A 20,195-nucleotide genomic window follows, 5' to 3' on the forward strand; every position below is an offset into this window, starting at 1 on the left:
TATTTATAGTGTGTATATCGTTATGTCACCTATTTTCGCGATGTACTTTCGATTTCACATCGCGAAATTGTATTACCGAATATACTGAAACTATGATTTTTTTCAAGTAATGTAATATACCAGTCGTAATATTTTAATCAATATAAACTGATAATTGTAAAAAATGCGGTATTTTAGAACTTTTCTTTTTTTTTCGTCAATCGCGGTTGACGGTCCCTTTAAATACAATCCACATTCTTTGTTTAAAATATTTTTTTCTCACCTAAATTTTACTTAGTTTTCTAATATCACTTTTAACCAGTTGAGATAATATTTTATTTCAAATGTCCTGTTTTTTCTGTGGTCAATTTTAAGGCGCTGATATCCCGCGTCAAGTTAGTGACCTTCATTGAATAACATTTACATAATTGGAGGTATGTAACTATTTTGTAAAAAAGCAAAAACGTACATATTTTTTAAATGCATTACCTGACATAGTCCTATGGAGGATGACCCAAAAATTATTTAAATAGATTGTCACATGATGGTCGTCAAGAGTGATTGTCACATGATGGTCGACTAGAGTGATTGTCACATGATGGTCGTCAAGAGTGATTGTCACATGATGGTCGTCAAGAGTGATTGTCACATGATGGTCGTCAAGAGTGATTGTCACATGATGGTCTTCAAGAGTGAATGTCACATGATGGTCGCCAAGAGTGATTGTCACATGATGGTCGCCTATAGTGATTGTCACATGATGGTCGCCAAGAGTAATTGTCACATGATGGTCGTCAAGAGAGATTGTCACATGATGGTCGCCAAGAGTGATTGTCACATGATGGTCGTCAATAGTGATTGTCACATGATGGTCGCCAAGAGTGAATGTAACATGATGGTCGCCAAGAGTGATTGTCACATGATGGTCGCCAATAGTGAATGTCACATGATGGTCGCCAAGAGTGATTGTCATATGATGGTCGCCGAGAGTGATTGTCACATGATGGTCGTCAAGAGTGATTGTCACATGATGGTCGTCAAGAGTGATTGTCACATGATGGTCGTCAAGAGTGATAGTCACATGATGGTCGTCAAGAGTGAATGTCACATGATGGTCGCCAAGAGTGATTGTCACATGATGGTCGTCAAGAGTGATTGTCACATGATGGTCGCCAAGAGTGATTGTCACATGATGGTCGTCAAGAGTGATTGTCACATGATGGTCGTCAAGAGTGAATGTCACATGATGGTCGCCAAGAGTGATTGTCACATGATGGTCGCCAATAGTGAATGTCACATGATGGTCGCCAAGAGTAATTGTCACATGGTCGCCCATAGTGATTGTCACATGATGGTCGTCAAGAGTGATTGTCACATGATGGTCGCCAATGGTGATCTTTTGCATGTTGAAAAAAATATTATTTCAAGAAACAACAAATGTCGGTGGTGAGATGATAAGGGCAGTGACATAAAATCAAATAAGTTTGCATACAAATATTTGAGATTGTAAACATTTCATGATAGATGGTTATATAAATACACAAAATTAATTAGAAATGGTTGTTACGGAGTAGAAAGTAAAGAATGTGTTTCTATTCAGCGGAAAAGGGCATATTAAACTATTTAGTGTAAGACATAATAGATAGGCATACACAACTTATACATGCAATAGAAATGTAAGATAAGAACGTGTTCATTTTCCTTACTGATGATATAAGAATAATTCTATAGAGTATTAGACAAAAAACGAAAAAAAAACAACACGAAAACAGCCAGACAATTTTAAATTGTTTTAATCGCTGTTATTTTGATGTTCATAATACATTAATGTATTTAAGCCACAAAAACACATATATAAGCTTCATATATGCACATGTACACTGGCACTTACATGAATTGTAAGTGGTTTGCAAATATGTAAGTAGACATGAACGAAACTGTGCAGCTTGTATTATTTTTCAAAGACTTTTTCGGTGACCAGCATAACTGTGGTGTGCATTTTCGCTGGATAGTACATTTGGTACATCGGTAAGTCCTCTCCGGATTTGTGGATTTTCAATTATTAACTAAAGCTATTGAAGACATAAATGTAGAGCTATTTAAGGCGACGGTTCGTTTTATCCAGCAGTTAAGCTTTTAAAAAAAGACGAAAGGCGCCCACTCTATTCTAAAGACATCTATACATATTTCATACACTTTTGTAACGGAAATTATTCATTTAATAATTGTGGGCTTTTTAAATTTTATGAACTATCTGAAAAATGTAGGTAGGTGTTTGCTTTGACACAGATAACGTATTATAATCATTACGGCCTACCGACTGGGCAGGGTATCATCGGCAGATCGGATCTACTAGCGAGTTTTGTAAACAAATTAATGATAAACGTTTCATTGGTTGAAACGGTCCAGAATTTGTTAACAAAAGTTCTTTGTATAAACTTCAAGTTAAAGCATTTCTCAGGGGTAACGTCGTATATAGCGAATACGATATTGTTTGTATAAAGCGTTTACATAGAAGGAATACGAACCAGACCCCAAACAAAGCGTTAAATAAGCGTGAAGTCGCGTATACCTCCCAGGTGTCGTCTGCTTAATTAAGAGAGAAGCGGTTTTAAATCTATTTATTTTCAAACCTCGTTATGCACTGGGCGTAATTTAACCAGTAGGTTATCTTAAATTGAATGTAATCGCCTGCTTACTATCCCGTATCATTTAGGTAAAAAGTAGCTATACACACAGATGCTTTAATGAGGTACAATTATATAAAGGCATACAATCATTCCTACTGGCAAACTTTTACGCCTATAGACATATATGTATGTATGTCGTCATTTAATTGACAATTCTTTTTGACCAAATTTAAAATGAGTCAATTGTATATATCAGCAACATGGTATACACATGTCTCTTGTATTGATACCATATATCAGTAACATGGTATACACGTGTCTCTTGTATTGATACCATATATCAGCAACATGGTATACACGTGTCTCTTGTATGGATACCATATATCAGCAACAAGGTATACACGTGTCTCTTGTATTGATACCATATATCAGCAACAAGGTATACACGTGTTTCTTGTATGGATACCATATATTAGTAACATGGTATACACGTGTCTCTTGTATGGATACAATATATCAGCAACATGGTATACACGTGTCTCTTGTATTGATACCATATATCAGCAACATGGTATACACGTGTCTCTTGTATGGATGCAATATATCAGTAACATGGTATACACGTGTCTCTTGTATGGATACCATATATCAGTAACATGGTATACACGTGTCTCTTGTATTGATACCATATATCAGCAACATGGTATACACGTGTCTCTTGTATGGATACCATATATCAGCAACATGGTATACACGTGTCTCTTGTATGGATACCATATATCAGTAACCTGTTATACACATGTCTCTTGTATGGATACCATATATCAACAACATGGTATAAACTTGTCTCTTGTAAAGATACAATATATCAGTAACGTGGTATACACGTGTCTCTTGTATGGATACCATATATCAGCAACAAGGTATACACGTGTTTCTTGTATGAATACCATATATCAGTAACCTGTTATACACATGTCTCTTGTATGGATACCATATATCAGCAACATGGTATACATGTGTCTCTTGTATGGATACCATATATCAGCAACAAGGTATACACGTGTCTCTTGTATTGATACCATATATCAGCAACATGGTATACACGTGTCTCTTGTATGGATACCATATATCAGCAACATGGTATACACGTGTCTCTTGTATTGATACCATATATCAGCAACATGGTATACACGTGTCTCTTGTATGGATACCATATATCAGCAACATGGTATACACGTGTCTCTTGTATGGATACCATATATCAGCAACATGGTATACACGTGTCTCTTGTATGGATACCATATATCAGCAACATGGTAAACACGTGTCTCTTGTATGGATACCATATATAACTAACCTGTTATACACGTGTCTCTTGTATGGATACCATATATTAGTAACTTGGTATACACGTGTCTCTTGTATTGATACTATATATCAGCAAAATGGTATACACGTGTCTCTTGTATGGATACCATATATTAGTAACTTGGTATACACGTGTCTCTTGTATGGATACCATATATCAGCAACATGGTATACATGTGTCTCTTGTATTGATACCATACATCAGCAACATGGTATACACGTGTCTCTTGTATATATACCATATATAACTAACCTGTTATACACGCGTCTCTTGTATGGATACCATATATTAGTAACTTGGTATACACGTGTCTCTTGTATTGATACCATATATCAGCAAAATGGTATACACGTGTCTCTTGTATGGATACTATATATCAGCAACAAGGTATACACGTGTTTCTTGTATGAATACCATATATCAGCAACATGGTATACACGTGTCTCTTGTATGGATACCATATATCAGCAACATGGTATACACATGTCTCTTGTATGGATACCATATATCAGTAACATGGTATACACGTGTCTCTTGTATGGATACCATATATCAGCAACATGGTATACACGTGTCTCTTGTATTGATACCATATATCAGCAAAATGGTAAACACGTGTCTCTTGTATGGATACCATATATCAGCAACAAGATATACACGTGTTTCTTGTATGAATACCATATATTAGTAACTTGGTATACACGTGTCTCTTGTATGGATACCATATATCAGCAACAAGGTATACATGTGTTTCTTGTATGAATACCATATATTAGTAACTTGGTATACACGTGTCTCTTGTATGGATACCATATATCAGCAACAAGGTATACACGTGTTTCTTGTATGAATACCATATATTAGTAACTTGGTATACACGTGTCTCTTGTATGGATACCATATATCAGCAACAAGGTATACACCTGTTTCTTGTATGAATACCATATATTAGTAACTTGGTATACACGTGTCTCTTGTATGGATACCATATATCAGCAACATGGTATACACGTGTCTCTTGTATGGATACCATATATCAGTAACCTGTTATACACATGTCTTTTGTATGGATACCATATATCAACAACATGGTATACACTTGTCTCTTGTAAAGATACAATATATCAGTAACATGGTATACACGTGTCTCTTGTATTGATACCATATATCAGCAACATGGTATACACGTGTCTCTTGTATTGATACCATATATCAGTAACATGGTATACACATGTCTCTTGTATGGATACGATATATCAGTAACATGGTATACACGTGTCTCTTGTATGGATACCATATATCAGCAACATGGTATACACGTGTCTCTTGTATGGATACAATATATCAGCAACAAGGTATACACGTGTCTCTTGTATGAATACCATATATCAGTAACCTGTTATACACATGTCTCTTGTATGGATACAATATATCAGTAACATGGTATACACGTGTCTCTTGTATTGATACCATATATCAGCAACAAGGTATACACGTGTCTCTTGTATGGATAACATATATCAGTAACATGGTATACACATGTCTCTTGTATGGATAAAATATATCAGCAACATGGTATACACGTGTCTCTTGTATGGATACCATATATCAGTAACATGGTATACACGTGTCTCTTGTATGGATACCATATATCAGCAACATGGTATACACGTGTCTCTTGTATGGATACCATATATCAGTAACATGGTATACACGTGTCTCTTGTATGGATACCATATATCAGTAACCTGTAATACACATATCTCTTGTATGGATACCATATATCAGTAACCTGTTATACACGTGTTTCTTGTATGGATACCATATATCAACAACATGGTATACACTTGTCTCTTGTATAGATACAATATATCAGCAACATGGTATACACGTGTCGATTGGAAAGGTCATGGGGTTTAATATTTATGATTTCAATTTCGATTTTGTACCTGATTGCTCTAGTTGTCAATCAAGTTGTACATTTTGAAATATGTCAGTTTGAAATATGTACAATCTCCTTTTATGTATATGTACATTCCTATCGTATTTTTGCCAGTAAGCATTTAATGCCTTTGCTTTTTGTGTACGTTTTCAATAGTTTATTAGTCTTTCATTTGCATGCAAAGGCAGCAGCAAAGAACAGTTTTACATATCTAACCATTTCTTTTTTCACTATAACAGCCCCTTACTATATATATCATACATAATATTTTTCTTCACAATTTGCCAGTAAGTCGTCTATGAACCATGGCGAGAAACATCTCCTATTATCGATATGCAAAGTCACACATGTTTCTTCAACTGTTTCGTATGCCATACGACACGGGTAATAAATTAACAAGTGAATCGTTATGGAAAAAAATATAATAATTTAAACCAATATATCACAGCCTTGTAATGAACAAGATGTTTACGTATGTATCCCCCAGTTGGAATAATTGAAGCTTTTGTTTCATCAACTGTTTCGTATGTCATACGATACGTTTAATAAATTAACAACTGAATCGTTGTTAAAAATGACATAATTTAAACAAATATATCACAGCCTTGAAAAGAAACAGATGTGTACGTATAAATCCCCCCTTTCGAATAAATGAAACTTTATTCTGATGGAGGAATGAAGGTACATAAATGCTGCTGAAGTGTGCAAGATTGTATCCGGCCTCGACCGCTATAGCGCATATAAATATATAAACCGGAAGCAAATAATGACAATTCTTAATTGGACAATACCCCTTGCATATCCGAATTTAGCGTTACTGGTTAAGCTCACAAGCATGACATACTGGGTGAATTGTATCCGGTTGGAGCAAGCCAACAGGATTTAGAGCAGGGTATTACAAATCGGTATCGCACGAACTATTTATTTAATATGCAGGCTACGAGTAAGTAATTCGATATTTTAGTGCGCATCGCGCTTATAAGTGCGTTAACGTTAAGACGCATCATGACTTGGATCATTGTCATCAATTAACCCATTTATGCCTAGTGCACTCTCCCATCCTTCTAATTGGATCCATTTATTTCCAAAATTAGGGATGTCTAGTATATTTATTTCTTTATTTAGAATATTTCTTACAGAAATTCCTTTAAGCAAACATCGCAGACCCTGATGAGACACCGCATCATGCGGTGTCTCATCTGGGTCTACGCTGTTTGCCAAGGCCGTTTTTCTAGGCATAAATTGGTTAAGCAAAATATAATCTTATCAAAAGTTTGTAATGATAAACTTCATTTTTTTGTGTTGAGAGATTTGTTCTCAAATAAGTTACTATATGGACCGTTTTGCCTTAGACTACTAACGAATTGTAATTCCTCATGTTTAACTTCTCCTCTATGCAACAGTTTTTCGAAACTTAGAGAGTTGGACTTGATATAATGGACCTTTCTCTAGCCGCCCATCCGCAAGCCGTTAAATGTTTATTGACTGAAAAAAATGGCGTTTAAGCCCATTGCTTTCTTGGTCGCGTCATGTATGGCAATGTATGCCTAAAACGTGAATTGGATTATGTGCAGTTGAAAAAGACACTTGACATTTCTTCAAGCCTGACACCGCAGAAAGGTTATATCAGCCGGGACTCGTTGTGGGTTTTTATGTCCATTGCAAGTATTTCTTTATATCGGTCATCTAGTTAAAGCCAAATGTAATTCAAATAAACATTTAGACATCAATACTGTATTAATTAACTATAAACACAAAACTTTATGCTGCCAATAAAAAACAATAACACACTTCACGGTTTTAAAGAATACGTTTGAGTTGTGTGTCCAAAATGTCAATCTGATATACAATTATCACAAATAAATTATTGTAGTTCATTTAAAGATGACTATTTTAGAAGGCATGAACAAATAGACTAGCATGTACGTTAAAGATATTTCCAATGACCAACTATAAAGTATTGTATGCAATATCGCTTGCTGGAATATCGGTACATTTGTGATTCCACTCCGTAAAGCCGACAATATCACTGTTGCTTAAATTGACTGAAGACATACCAACATCAATGAAGACGACTCAACGTAGAATTGTGCAAGCAAGTCGAAGGTTTCATCCAGAAGACGCACATCATTACAAGAAGAAAGATTGACGTTGACGCTGTGCTAAAGACTTTTTACACAAACTTTACACTATTTTCAAAACAATTTCAAATTGTTAAAGTAACATAACATTCTCAAAATGCCTCTTAAAATATAAGGTAACCCTTAAACAATCAGTACTCCATATTGCAAAAGCCAAAATTTCAACGCTTGGTGTGGTACGGTAGCATAGATTTAACGATAAAAAATAGCATTTTGTATTGCGTTAAATCTGTGTTACCATACCACATCTAGCGTTTAAATTTTGGCTATTGCTAAAAGGAACATTGATTTTGTTATGTGTTAACTTAAATTATCGAAAAATTGTACGAAATATTCGTTGATTTTGAGTGGTAATGTGCTTTTAAGAAAAATTTTCAAAATTAGATAATGGTCATTCAACGATTAAATGGCGCTTGTACATAAATTGCGAGCTTTTTGAAATTGATAAACGGTGTGATAAGTGGTGTAAAGTTGTTGCTATGCCACAGATACGTATTAGGAGCGATTCGGGTATCATCGTCAAGTACAATACAGTAGCGAGATTTAAAAACCAATAAATGATAAAAGTGTTCATATACTGGAATGGTCTGATAGTTTTTATAAGAGCCTGCTGTATAACTGTTTAAACATGTCAATGGTAATGTGGTTCATTACATATACAATTATGTTTGTATAAAGCGTTTACATAGCAGGATTATAAAACCTGTCTTCAAAATAGCGTTAAATCAGCGGGAAATTGCGCTCCTCTTTCAAATGTCGTATGGTCGCTTAATAACGAATGGACATAAAATTGCTGTTTAAAAAATCTGAATGTACGGGCGTGATTTTATTATTCTGGAATCGTATGTAATCGCCCGTTTACAGCATTCTTGTCGGGAGGAGTAGGCGGTAGCGCGGTACAGATTTGACGTAGAAAAGAAAATTTCGGTGGGATTATATTTGCAATGATAAGGACCTGAATAGGTGAAGTATTACAACAATAACAATTACGTTAGAAAACGACAACAGTGCATAGTAGTGTTTCGACGTTAAGCAGACGTAAAGGCGATAACGGAAGTTTATGTTAACGATAATGGACTGATGATTATATGAAGCGAAACCAAAAAATTCAGAAAACAATTCGTTTTAATAGTGCATTTTTTAATAGAGTCGATAAGACGCGTCTGTTTATGTTCGCGCTCAAGTTGTATTATTGATGATCGTGTTCGGATAACATAAGTTTAAGTTTACATAGGAAAAACAACGTTAAATGATTCTGTCTGCTGCAGTTTAATTTAGAAAAAAAAGTACACAAAAATGGCTTTAAAAACTCGTTGTGGAGTTATATCTGTGTTAATCTTTTTGGAGATAACAGTGGCGTTTACGGAACGATTGACAAACGAAGGACGGTTGAACCGCCAAAAGCGCCGCGCCGTTGAATGGGGACCGGATATCGCCGGTCCATACTGCGCCAAGAGGTCGCCGCAGTGCTGCTCAGACCGGCGGGACGAGTGTTCGGTGCCCATCTTGGATACGCTTTGTTACTGCGACGACTTCTGTGACCGGGAACGCAGCGACTGCTGCCCTGACTTTCAATCAGTCTGCCGCCGGCGGCCAACTATACCACCCTCCCCGATACGAGGTAAGTTCTTTAAAGGGATCTTGTCACGGTTTGGTAAATTGACAAAATTGAAAAAAGTTGTTTGAGAATCGCAAATTTTCGGTTTAGTTATGATATTTGTGAGGAAACAGTATTACTGAACATTTGCCATGGTCTAATATAGCCATTATATGCATCATTTGACGATTTAAAAACCTAAAAATTATAAATAGTTGCAACGTGAAACGATTGAATAATTTGGAGAGTTCTGTTGTTGTCGTTTCAATTTGTGAAACTACGAATATTGCTTATATAACGTATAAAATACGCCGGAATGTATGCTTGGCAGGATAACTCAGTTGGCTTATGCCTTTTTACTTCAGGATTCCGGGGGTCACTGGTTCGAGCCCTGCTGCGGGCTACTTTCTTTTCCTTTTTTTATTTTTATTTTTGATATTTTACTGGAGCTTTTAAAATTTAATGTTTACATTTATCAATATAAAGCATTTAATGACAAACTTCAAAACATGCTAAAATCTGTGAAAAGGCCCCTTAAAGGAATCTCCAATCGAGCTTGTGCGCGGCGAACGATTCTTCAATATACTTTGCTTCCGCGGTTGTGTATGGTTCGTTTTATTAGAAGCGTTTATGTCGCCGTCATATGCGATGTTTTGATATAATACCGGTACTCCAGTTTCTTGTTATGCTTAAATTCGTGGTAGATTCCTATGTATAGCATATTGCTGGAAAACCCAAACATTTGTATTGAACATGTGAGTAATAACAATGACAAACGTAATATGCTATGAGAACCCAGACTAGACATCTAGGTAATATAAGTCCCAAGTTTTTGCAGGATTATGACACTTAAACTATTATCGTGATTTGTTTTAGCCGGGTTTTTGATATGCCGTATATATACTTGAAATAACATTACACTTCATGTATTCGTTTAATATATTTTATTTTATTTTATTTTATTCCATATATTTGGGTGTCTTATTTACCAATTAAACTTGTCAACGAAGTAATACATAAATTTAGAAACCTATTCGCCACGTTTATTCTCATTCTCACCATCTAATATTTATTTAATTTATTATATTTCGATCTAATTTGGATGCATATCAAAATAATTCAATACATAGAATTCGTTCAAACGGAAATGAAAATTTTAGGTTAAACACAACGCAGGTATTCAATATTGAAAGGTTAATTCATCGGCCATTGTATATCAAATAAACAGTTTTTTAGATGTAAATAAAGAAGTTAATGAAACAATCATTAAATTTGCCTTTTGCGACTGTTTGTTTAAAGGGGTTAATATTTAAAATCTAAGCTTACAAACATACAAAAGTATGGGTATAAGAATATTCTGTTATATTTGAGTCGTGCTCTGTAAAAATTGGGTTTAATGCATGTTGGTAAAGTGTCGTCCCATATTAGCCTGTGATGTCCGCACAGGCTAATCAGGGACGACACTTTCCGCCTAAAATGGAATTTTGCTAATAAGAGACTCACTGTAAACGAAAAATATCACAAGACCGGAAAGTGTCGTCCCTGATTAGTCTGTGCGGAAACCACAGTCTAATCTGGGACGACATTTTACGCACATGCATTAAACCCCCTTGTCACAGGGCACGGCCCATTTTAATTTCATTGAACCACTGATTGTGAATGTGATGTTTGTAAACTGTCTGTTTCAAATGTCTTTCCGTACTTCTCGAGGATGGTACGATGTTTTCCCATTCCAACTGTTGAAGTTGCACTATAAATGGCGTTTGTTTCCCGAGTTTCGTCTACGTTCGTAACACGTGGTTAGAAACAGACGCATTTCTATAGAAACATCTCCAACTATCAATGTCGAAACGGAAGTTCACCCACTCCAACCGATAGCTTTTATCTCAATGATGTATTCTTACCAAATGACTATTTGTGTTAATAATAAAAGCAAGGTAATTTTAATAAAACATACGAAGCTTGTCTATAGTTTGAAGTGGCAAATAGCTCGTATAATCTATGTTTCCAAGCCATTACAAAATATCAATTTAACATTTATTCTGCAAATGGGTATTCAGATGATTCAATACATGTTTAGAGTTTGTTCTTCCTTTAATGGGTAAAATTCAGTGTATAATCGCACTACTTCAAACTGGTTTAGCTTTCACCGTATCTGAACAAGTCAACATATAATACAGCATAATATAATATAGTTTTATCTAGGGAAATAAATTGGTAATAATATCTGGCCATTCATACTTAGCAAAAGGTATTTAAATGTGATGCTATCTGCAAAATACTTTGTCAATTAGATCTCCTCTATTATCCAATATATCGTATGTCAAACGTACGATAAGAGAAATAAATTAAGAACTTAAATGTTGTCAAAAGATTTCATAGTGTAAAGCCAATTAATCAAATGTATTGCATTGACAAATATGTGTGGGTATGGAATTCACGTCGTGAATTGTGGTGTCAGAAAACCAATGAATTTAATTACCTGGATAATTGTAACTGGAAACTATATTTGACAGTGCAAGGTCCTTGCAAATGCAATATTTTATTCGTCAGCAAAAGGGTACCACTGAACATTAGAGCGAACAGAAATATTTTTAATTAAAGCAATAACAAATAGATTGATGGGGGTGAAGTATATATTTAGTACTATAATTCATTACATTGATAACAAAACAATTAATATTTGTGATTCAGTCAAAATACCAGTTTATGTTGCCAATGCATAATATCGAACGTGTACAACTTATTTAACATAAGTATACAATTACAATACTTTAAACTTGCGTCTTCCATGAATGACACAAGCAGCTTTCTCCTGAAAGAGATAGTTCCTCTATGTGTTTTCTCATATGAACAGATCAAAGAGATACATATCCGATTTAAGAGCTGTTTTATAGTTTTGGAGTTTGAAAGACAATTATAGAAAAAGGGATCTTCATAAGTTTTACTGCCCGAAAAAAGGTGGTAGATCTATCTACAAAAACTGCATTCTATTTCTTTCGAACAGAACACAAGTTATATTCACAAACAAAAGAAAAGTGATTTAAAAAAATGCTCATAGTCATACATCGAGCAGCTGTTCCTTTAAATATATCTCATATAATAGTTTCTGATAAACATGTTTCAGCTAACGAGCTTATAATATAAAACAAGCATTTCAAGTAAGTCTCGCGAATATTTCGAAGCTTTGAGAAAGGTGCCATATAATAGATAAAGCTATTTGAAAATGGTTTTTATCGGAGAATCGTAATGAACTGGATACCCAGTCGATTTGTTTTGAGTTTTGCAGTTTTCCACTTTATGAGTGTCAATATTAAATCGTGTTGTTCTGAAGTACTGTCAGAATGAACGTTTAGACGTAAACTAAAGGCGTTTAGACTATATTATAGAAACGTTCATTTACATTACATATACAATTTATAATAAAGCATGCCGGACTTTAAAATTACAATTCACAAAAATTAAACTCTATAGTCAGAATGTACTGCTTGTATGAATGCAAAGACAGGAGATGTTTTTATGTTACCAGTCATATTATTCATTGATAATAAACACGTTTATTGATACATGTATACTTAATCGATACAATTTCCAAACCTTTAGCACTTCTAGTGCATAACGATAATATATGAAATTATATTAATGGCATAATTATTTAAGTAGGCCTAAGAATTTGGTAAATATAAATCAAGAAAGTCGTTAACTTCACATGTAAATGTACAGTAGGTTATCTAGGTGTCCATGTGCAATTAACGTAAGAGATGCAAAGCACCTCACACTTTCCCAATAATCCCTACAAAATTGGATTCTATGTGGACACCAATCTCTTGCACGACGGTCACATTACATTCACCTCTGTGTTGGGCTCAGAACGGACTATTGTTATGAAAGCGTCTCATTCTGTCATGATCATTCAAAGCGTTCATCATTGAGGTTACAGTATACTAAACAATCTCTTGCACGACGGTTACATTGCATTAACTGCATTAAAGAATACCATCCCATACCATGATATCTTATATCAGTCTTAATTCATTATTATATAAAATTGATATGTTCTTTATGTTAAGAAACCAACAAACATACACACGTCGAAGCAATTCCTAACGTCACTCAATAAAAAAGTATGTTCAATTGTTTACATTTGTGAAGTGCATGGAATGATTCCATCTGCGTAAATGGGCGATAAAATAGTTCCAAAGAGTTGCATTAAAACTCGCAAGTTTTTGCACGAATTATCGTACATTTAAAAGTCATATTTCTTAATTTAATGCATGCGATCTTAAATATCCACTCAAATATACATTGAATGCGTTTGTTCTGTTTTAGCTATTTGGTAGACAAAATGGCGTGCTGAGCCTTACGCAGAGTATGTGATAGCAAGGAACGACAACTCTGCGTGGAGATTGTGTGGACACGTGTACTAGTTTACCACGAAATTTGTCGCGGGAAAATCGAGCGAAATGTGTCCGCTGAAAGTGTTGTCCCTGATAAGTCTGGGCATTCCATACCAGGACAGTACAGGACTTTGCTTGTATTGTCTATTACAACTAAATGTCTTGTTATCAGTGATCCGCTAATGCATCGTCATTGGACAACACTTGACGCATGCGCCTAGAGCCCACTTTTCCAACGCCGCATTAGGTGATTACGAACACATTCAGTTAACAGCAGTATAATTCTTTTGTTTAACATACAATTAAGGGAATACAACTTATGAGTGTAAGGGTCAAACACATGTAAAGGAACTTTTCTTTTCAGTAAGATATGGAATCCGATATATTGTACATGTATTTTATGTATTGGCGCTGATTTCGACCGACCCATTTTACATGGTAGTGTAATATTCATTAAATTAAATACGGTTTCATTTACCGATTGACATCGCAATGTGTCACATGGGCTAATCACCTTTGTAAATTGATACTGCGCGACACAATTCGTTTAGAGAAAGCATGATTGAACTTTGGGGTGTCTGGCCAACCTCTAAAATAAACAATCCATTAACAAACTGACCGTCCCATGGTTTGTCCGACGTCCAATGACCTCTATTAAATGTCCAGTTGTCAGTTTCGCATATTTCTTAACTATTTAAATGTTTGTCAGAGTATGTGGACATATTATCTATACATTTGATCAGGATTAATATTGTTATCAAATACCGTATTGTTTAAGGTTGGGTATTGTTTATTTTTAGTATGTCACATAAATTAAAAAATGTATTGAGATGACAAAAAGTTCGTGTTCCACTCTTAAACGCGGACTTGCAATTCTGTTGAGTACTGTTCAGTACTGGGTTACAACGTCATCATACTTATAAAACCATACTTATCATACTTATATATGTGACCAAACAATGTCACGTTCATGGTCGTCAACATTTAAGATAAGGTTTAATTTCAAATACTGATATACATATTGCGCTCCATAGCTTCGTAATGGCGTTTGTATAAGGATTGTATTACATATATTATTTTATTCAAATGCGTACTAATATGCATGCGCATGCGTTGAATATGTTATAAAGATGTGCAGAAAATACTGCTTTAAGGGACACATTCTTTAAAACAGACTGTTCTTAGCTCAACTTGATATATTATATGGGAACTCAAATTTCCAGTAGAAGAAGCAGCCAGAAAAAAGCTGCACCCATGCTGTATACTTTTCTAAATTTAACTGATGAATAACTATAAGGAAATGTTTTTTTAATGAATGTCTATTTCCAAATGGTTATTTATGTTTCTCATTCTTTTATTTTGTAAATCTGTTTCTAGAATGTACAAAATTGTCAATGTGTGATAATGTTTCCACCCTTATGGCATAATATCGTAAATAAAGTATCCCGTGATACTTAGAAAACTGGTCGTACTTTCTAATGCCCAATACACTTATTAAAATATATATGATTTGTGTGAACGCAAACAGAATGATGTAAAATTACATCAAGGCTTAAACTGAAATTAAACCATCCAACAATGATTTACGTTGATGTGGATGTTAACCGGGAGCAGTATATTATGTCAAGGTAAAGATACGGTATTTAACTCACTACTACAACCTTACAGTATTTCAAAAATAATAATTGCTCATGTATAACATTAAATTACAATTAATTAACCGATATGTCACACTTCATGCGTATAAGACCAGTAAAAAGTGTCCGTAACATTGTGATTATCATTATTTTATAGTTTGAGATAGTTTCAAAATCTAAAAAAAAAGTGTATTTTTATGGGTGCTTCCAGGTTACACAACCTACTAGAATTCTTTATATTTTCTTGAACAGAACTAATGATTGAGTCAAATGTTTCCCTTGGCTTCGATGATGTATTATCTTTTAGAATGTTCAATAGTGATCACACGTACAGTTACCCGTGGTATTTTTGTGTTATTGTAAACCGCACATCTATTCACGCCAAAACATGCTCCATCTGGTGATGTGACAACGAGACACCTTTTGTCCAAATTTATAAAATGCTCTATCGTATCATCTAGGCTGTTGTGTTGCTTTGACTTTATGTGTGTCAGTCAGACCATATTAAATTGGGATTAAAATAATGACGTACCACACACATAGTTCGAAAATGTCATTTTAATCAGAAATAAAATGCTGAACAAACAGTTTTACAACGTGATACTATCTCGATAATAGTTTTATGAAAAGGAGCACGTATTTTAAAACCAATTAAATCATGCTTTGTAATGTAAAAGATGTGGACGCAATTATGTCCCATTGTGAATTGTGGTAGCTTTAATCTAATAAATGTCTACATCTATATAACTGGGTAACACATTGCTAACAAACCAACTTGTTTCTGAATGACTGATAGAAACATTACCTTGGTGTTAAAACATACATGTATATATACGTATAAAAGGGTTGTCTTTTATTACGAAGGTGACTCAAACTATGTTTTAAATTAATGTCTAAGTTCTGAATAAATAGCCTTAGATGTACGAGCGATATGGAATCTATCTTGGTTATTCAAATAACCATGATATTCTAGATGAGTTTAGACTGTTTGCCCAAGCCAACATGATTTGAGTGGTATTCAGAAATCGGAATTATAAGAACTACTTCTTAGCTGCGTAGGATACGAGAAAGTAATCGATATATTAGTGCGCATCGCGGAGCAGTGATTAGAGCTAATGTCGATAAAACATTATGTTATTGTAAGCCAGTACACATTATGATTTTTTATCAAGTGCTGCATTATATTGGTCCTTAAGGTGTAGCCAAATTTAATCAATCAAAAGATGCACTTAACATCAATAATGTACTCATTTACTCCTAAAACATCGATCTTAGCAAGCAAATAATATTATAATGGCGTGTTCACAGCGTTTAAAGGATTTAAAAAAATGTAATTTGTCTAGCAAAATTTAGACTTGTTTTGATAAACTACTTTAGCAAGCTTAGTTTTCCTCATTCAAATAATATTTGCAAATATTGTAATATTTGTTAAGCCTTAAATTTTCTTTTTGCGTATGCAATTAGGAATTCTTTCTGCGTAAAAACACTGCGTTCGTCTTTTATGCTCAGATAATTTTTTCAAAAGCGAATGCATTATACTTACATATTGTCATATGCAACAAAAACATTATTTTATCCTACAGCTTACTGATTTTCTAGAAGGAAACTCTAAGGGTTGTGTAAACTTGAGCTTCACATGCCTTCAGGCCTTTACATTGCTTTTTTACGTACACAGCGGACTACTTTTTCGGTCTTTCATTTGCGGTTAAAGGTCCAATGGAAACATGCCTTGTGAATCGTTAATGTATAAACATCCTTATTCGTTTATAAAAAAATCAAAGTACCGGTATGAATTCATTTATTGATTACATTTCAAATCAATGTACCGTCTTCAATAATAACCGTAAGATATTAATCCAATACAGCGTTTCTTTTGAATTTTTAACTTAATACAAAGTCCAATCGCCAAAATGCACGTAACTCCCTTATGACCTTACGTCACTCGATTTCATTATTCAATCAGGACAGGGACGAGAGTGTCTTGTCATTTTGAAACGCAACTGCTTTACAATATGACGTGTTTGTTTGTGTACGATGGGTTATTGTAATAAAATGTTATTAAACGTGTTGGAATATATGGCTCGAATGAAACCGTTGGCATTGCATCGTAAATTTCTTAACCTTTCCAGTGCTGGAACCGAATTGTGAAGGCCTTTGCAAACAGTTTGGATCCTGATGAGACGCCACGTTCAGTGACATCTCATCAGGATCCAAACTGTTTGCTATTCTAATAGTATTATTTGAAAAAAATGCGGCGTCTCATCAGGGCCTGCGTTGTTTGCTTAAAGGAATTTCGGTCAGAAATATTCTAAAAATAGAAATAAATATACTAGACATCCCTTATTTTGGAAATAAATTGATCCAATTTAGAAGGTTGGGAGAGTCCACTAGGCGTAAATGGGTTAAACTGGAAAAGGAGGATGGTGAGGAATAAATGTATGGTTCTGGATCTAGATATGTATGGTTCTGGATCTAGATATGTATGGTTCTGGATCTAGATATGTATAGTTCTGGATCTAGATGTGTACGTCGAAGAAACCACTTCTGGCGCGTAATAATTTTACTCCCTGCAAAAAACTGTGATGAGTAGAGCATTTACCAGTAGATGTTTGACTTAAAATGCCAGTTCGTAAAAAGTGTGTCTAAAGAAGACTTGAAGAAGAGTTGTTCATTGTTTACTTTGTTTATGGTCTTTTGCTTTGGTAAAACAAGAATTGAAGTTTGAACAACTCCCTCCCCCATGTTTACCGTTTACCTTTAGTGAGTACCTATTTGAATGCTGATTAAATTCAATCCATGCATAAAGCGATCTTTCACTCTGCTTTTGTATTGTATTGTTGAGGACTTTGTCGTGTGGCTTAACCCGGAAAGATCACACATTAAGTTTAATGTTTCTACGCAAGGTTTGATTAAGCTAATTTAATATGTTTTGATTATAACAATTAAACGCTCATATTTTAATTTACTCATCAAATTATTTTTTTATAAATATTTTAGGTTAAAAAAAACGCAAGCCTCGCCGTGTAAACCTTTCTTACGGATAAATTCAAGTAAACAATGGCATTTACATTGTACGGTCTATGTTTATCATTCATGGCTGGATATTTAAGAAGACGTGAACGAATAATACTGGCCAGTTTGTATTATTCTATTAAAAAGGTTTGAAGAGACCAACTTAATTGCTGTATGCAATATCGCTGGTTTAACCCATTTATGCCTAGCGTCTAGACAGGGTCTGCGCTGTTTGCTTTAAGGAATTTCTGTAAGAAATATTCTAATATATAAATACATATACTAGAATCCCTAATTTTGGAAATAAATTGATTAAATTTAGAAGAATGGGAGAGTCCACTAGGCATAAATGGGTTAAACTCTCAGGCAGTTTCAGCAATAGTGTGATTGATAAGAGGCATAACAATAAAAAGACAAATCAATTGACATGTTTCCAAATTTGTGTTGGTTTCATCCAAGAGTTTAATATCATTACGAGCAGGAGGCTCACATTATGCTAAATACTTCAACATTATTTACACAATTTAGACTAGTTTGATACTGGACAGTAAATAAATAAAAGGCATTTGTACACACATTGTTGGCTTTTTTATTTTATAAACGATATATTCGGTGGTGTTAAGTGGCTGCTATCGAAAAGAAAACGCATTAACCCATTTATGCCTAGCGTCTAGAAAAAAGGCGTAGACCCGGATGAGACGCCGCATGATGCTGTTTGCTTAAAGAAATATCTGTAATTTTCTTCTAAATATAGAAATAAATATTCTAGAAATCCCTAATTTTGGAAATTAATTGATCCAATTTAGAAGGATGGGAGAGTCCACTAGGCATAAATGGGTTAAAGGCACAATAGCTAACCGAGTGGACCGGGTATTTTATAATCAGTTCGGATTCTCTAGCAAGTATTAAAAAACAATACCGATTACCGTTTTCATACACTGAAAAGGTTCGATATTTTGAAGAAAAGGGTTTTGTACACGCATTAGAACATGTCAACTTTAATGGATGTAAATTCAAAATACGACTTTGTTTGTATATAGCGTTTAAATAGAATACAAACCGTTCTCAAACTATAGCATTAAATCAGCGGGAAGTTGCCCATCTTCCCAAATTGTCGTTTGCTTGTTAAGACGGAATGTACATTAACTCGCTTTTCAAAATCCTGATGGCGTGGCGTGATTGTATCATTTTGGGAATTTGATTTAATCGCCCGTTTAGAGCATTCTTGCTGCAAAGGGTTGGCCATCGCCGAGGCAGTGGTGTTGTAGGATGATGAATTCCGTTGGACCACTAATAGTACGGAATACCGTTAGTGCCATCGTGGTTACACATTAAAATCCAAAGGGCGACAATGCGATAGTGCGATAATACGATGACGACAATGCGATAGTACGATGGCGACAATGCGATACTACGATGGCGACAATGCGATAGTACGATGGCGACAATGCGAAAACGCGATAGTACGATGACGGCAATGCGATAGTG

The 20,195-nt window shown here is 34.7% G+C and overlaps 1 protein-coding gene across 1 annotated transcript in view; it reads left to right on the forward strand.

Annotated features, from left to right (window-relative positions):
- Positions 1 to 9,360: 9,360 nt before the first annotated feature.
- The window catches only part of LOC127861666 (uncharacterized peptidase C1-like protein F26E4.3), a 42,695-nt gene continuing 31,860 nt past the window's right edge, over positions 9,361 to 20,195 (forward strand). The window contains exon 1 of the mRNA XM_052400354.1: positions 9,361 to 9,685. Coding sequence (XP_052256314.1) covers positions 9,361 to 9,685 — 325 coding nt within the window. The remainder of the gene's footprint in view (positions 9,686 to 20,195) is intronic.

The sequence above is a fragment of the Dreissena polymorpha genome, chromosome 16, assembly GCF_020536995.1.
Source record: "Dreissena polymorpha isolate Duluth1 chromosome 16, UMN_Dpol_1.0, whole genome shotgun sequence".
NCBI lineage: Eukaryota > Metazoa > Mollusca > Bivalvia > Myida > Dreissenidae > Dreissena > Dreissena polymorpha.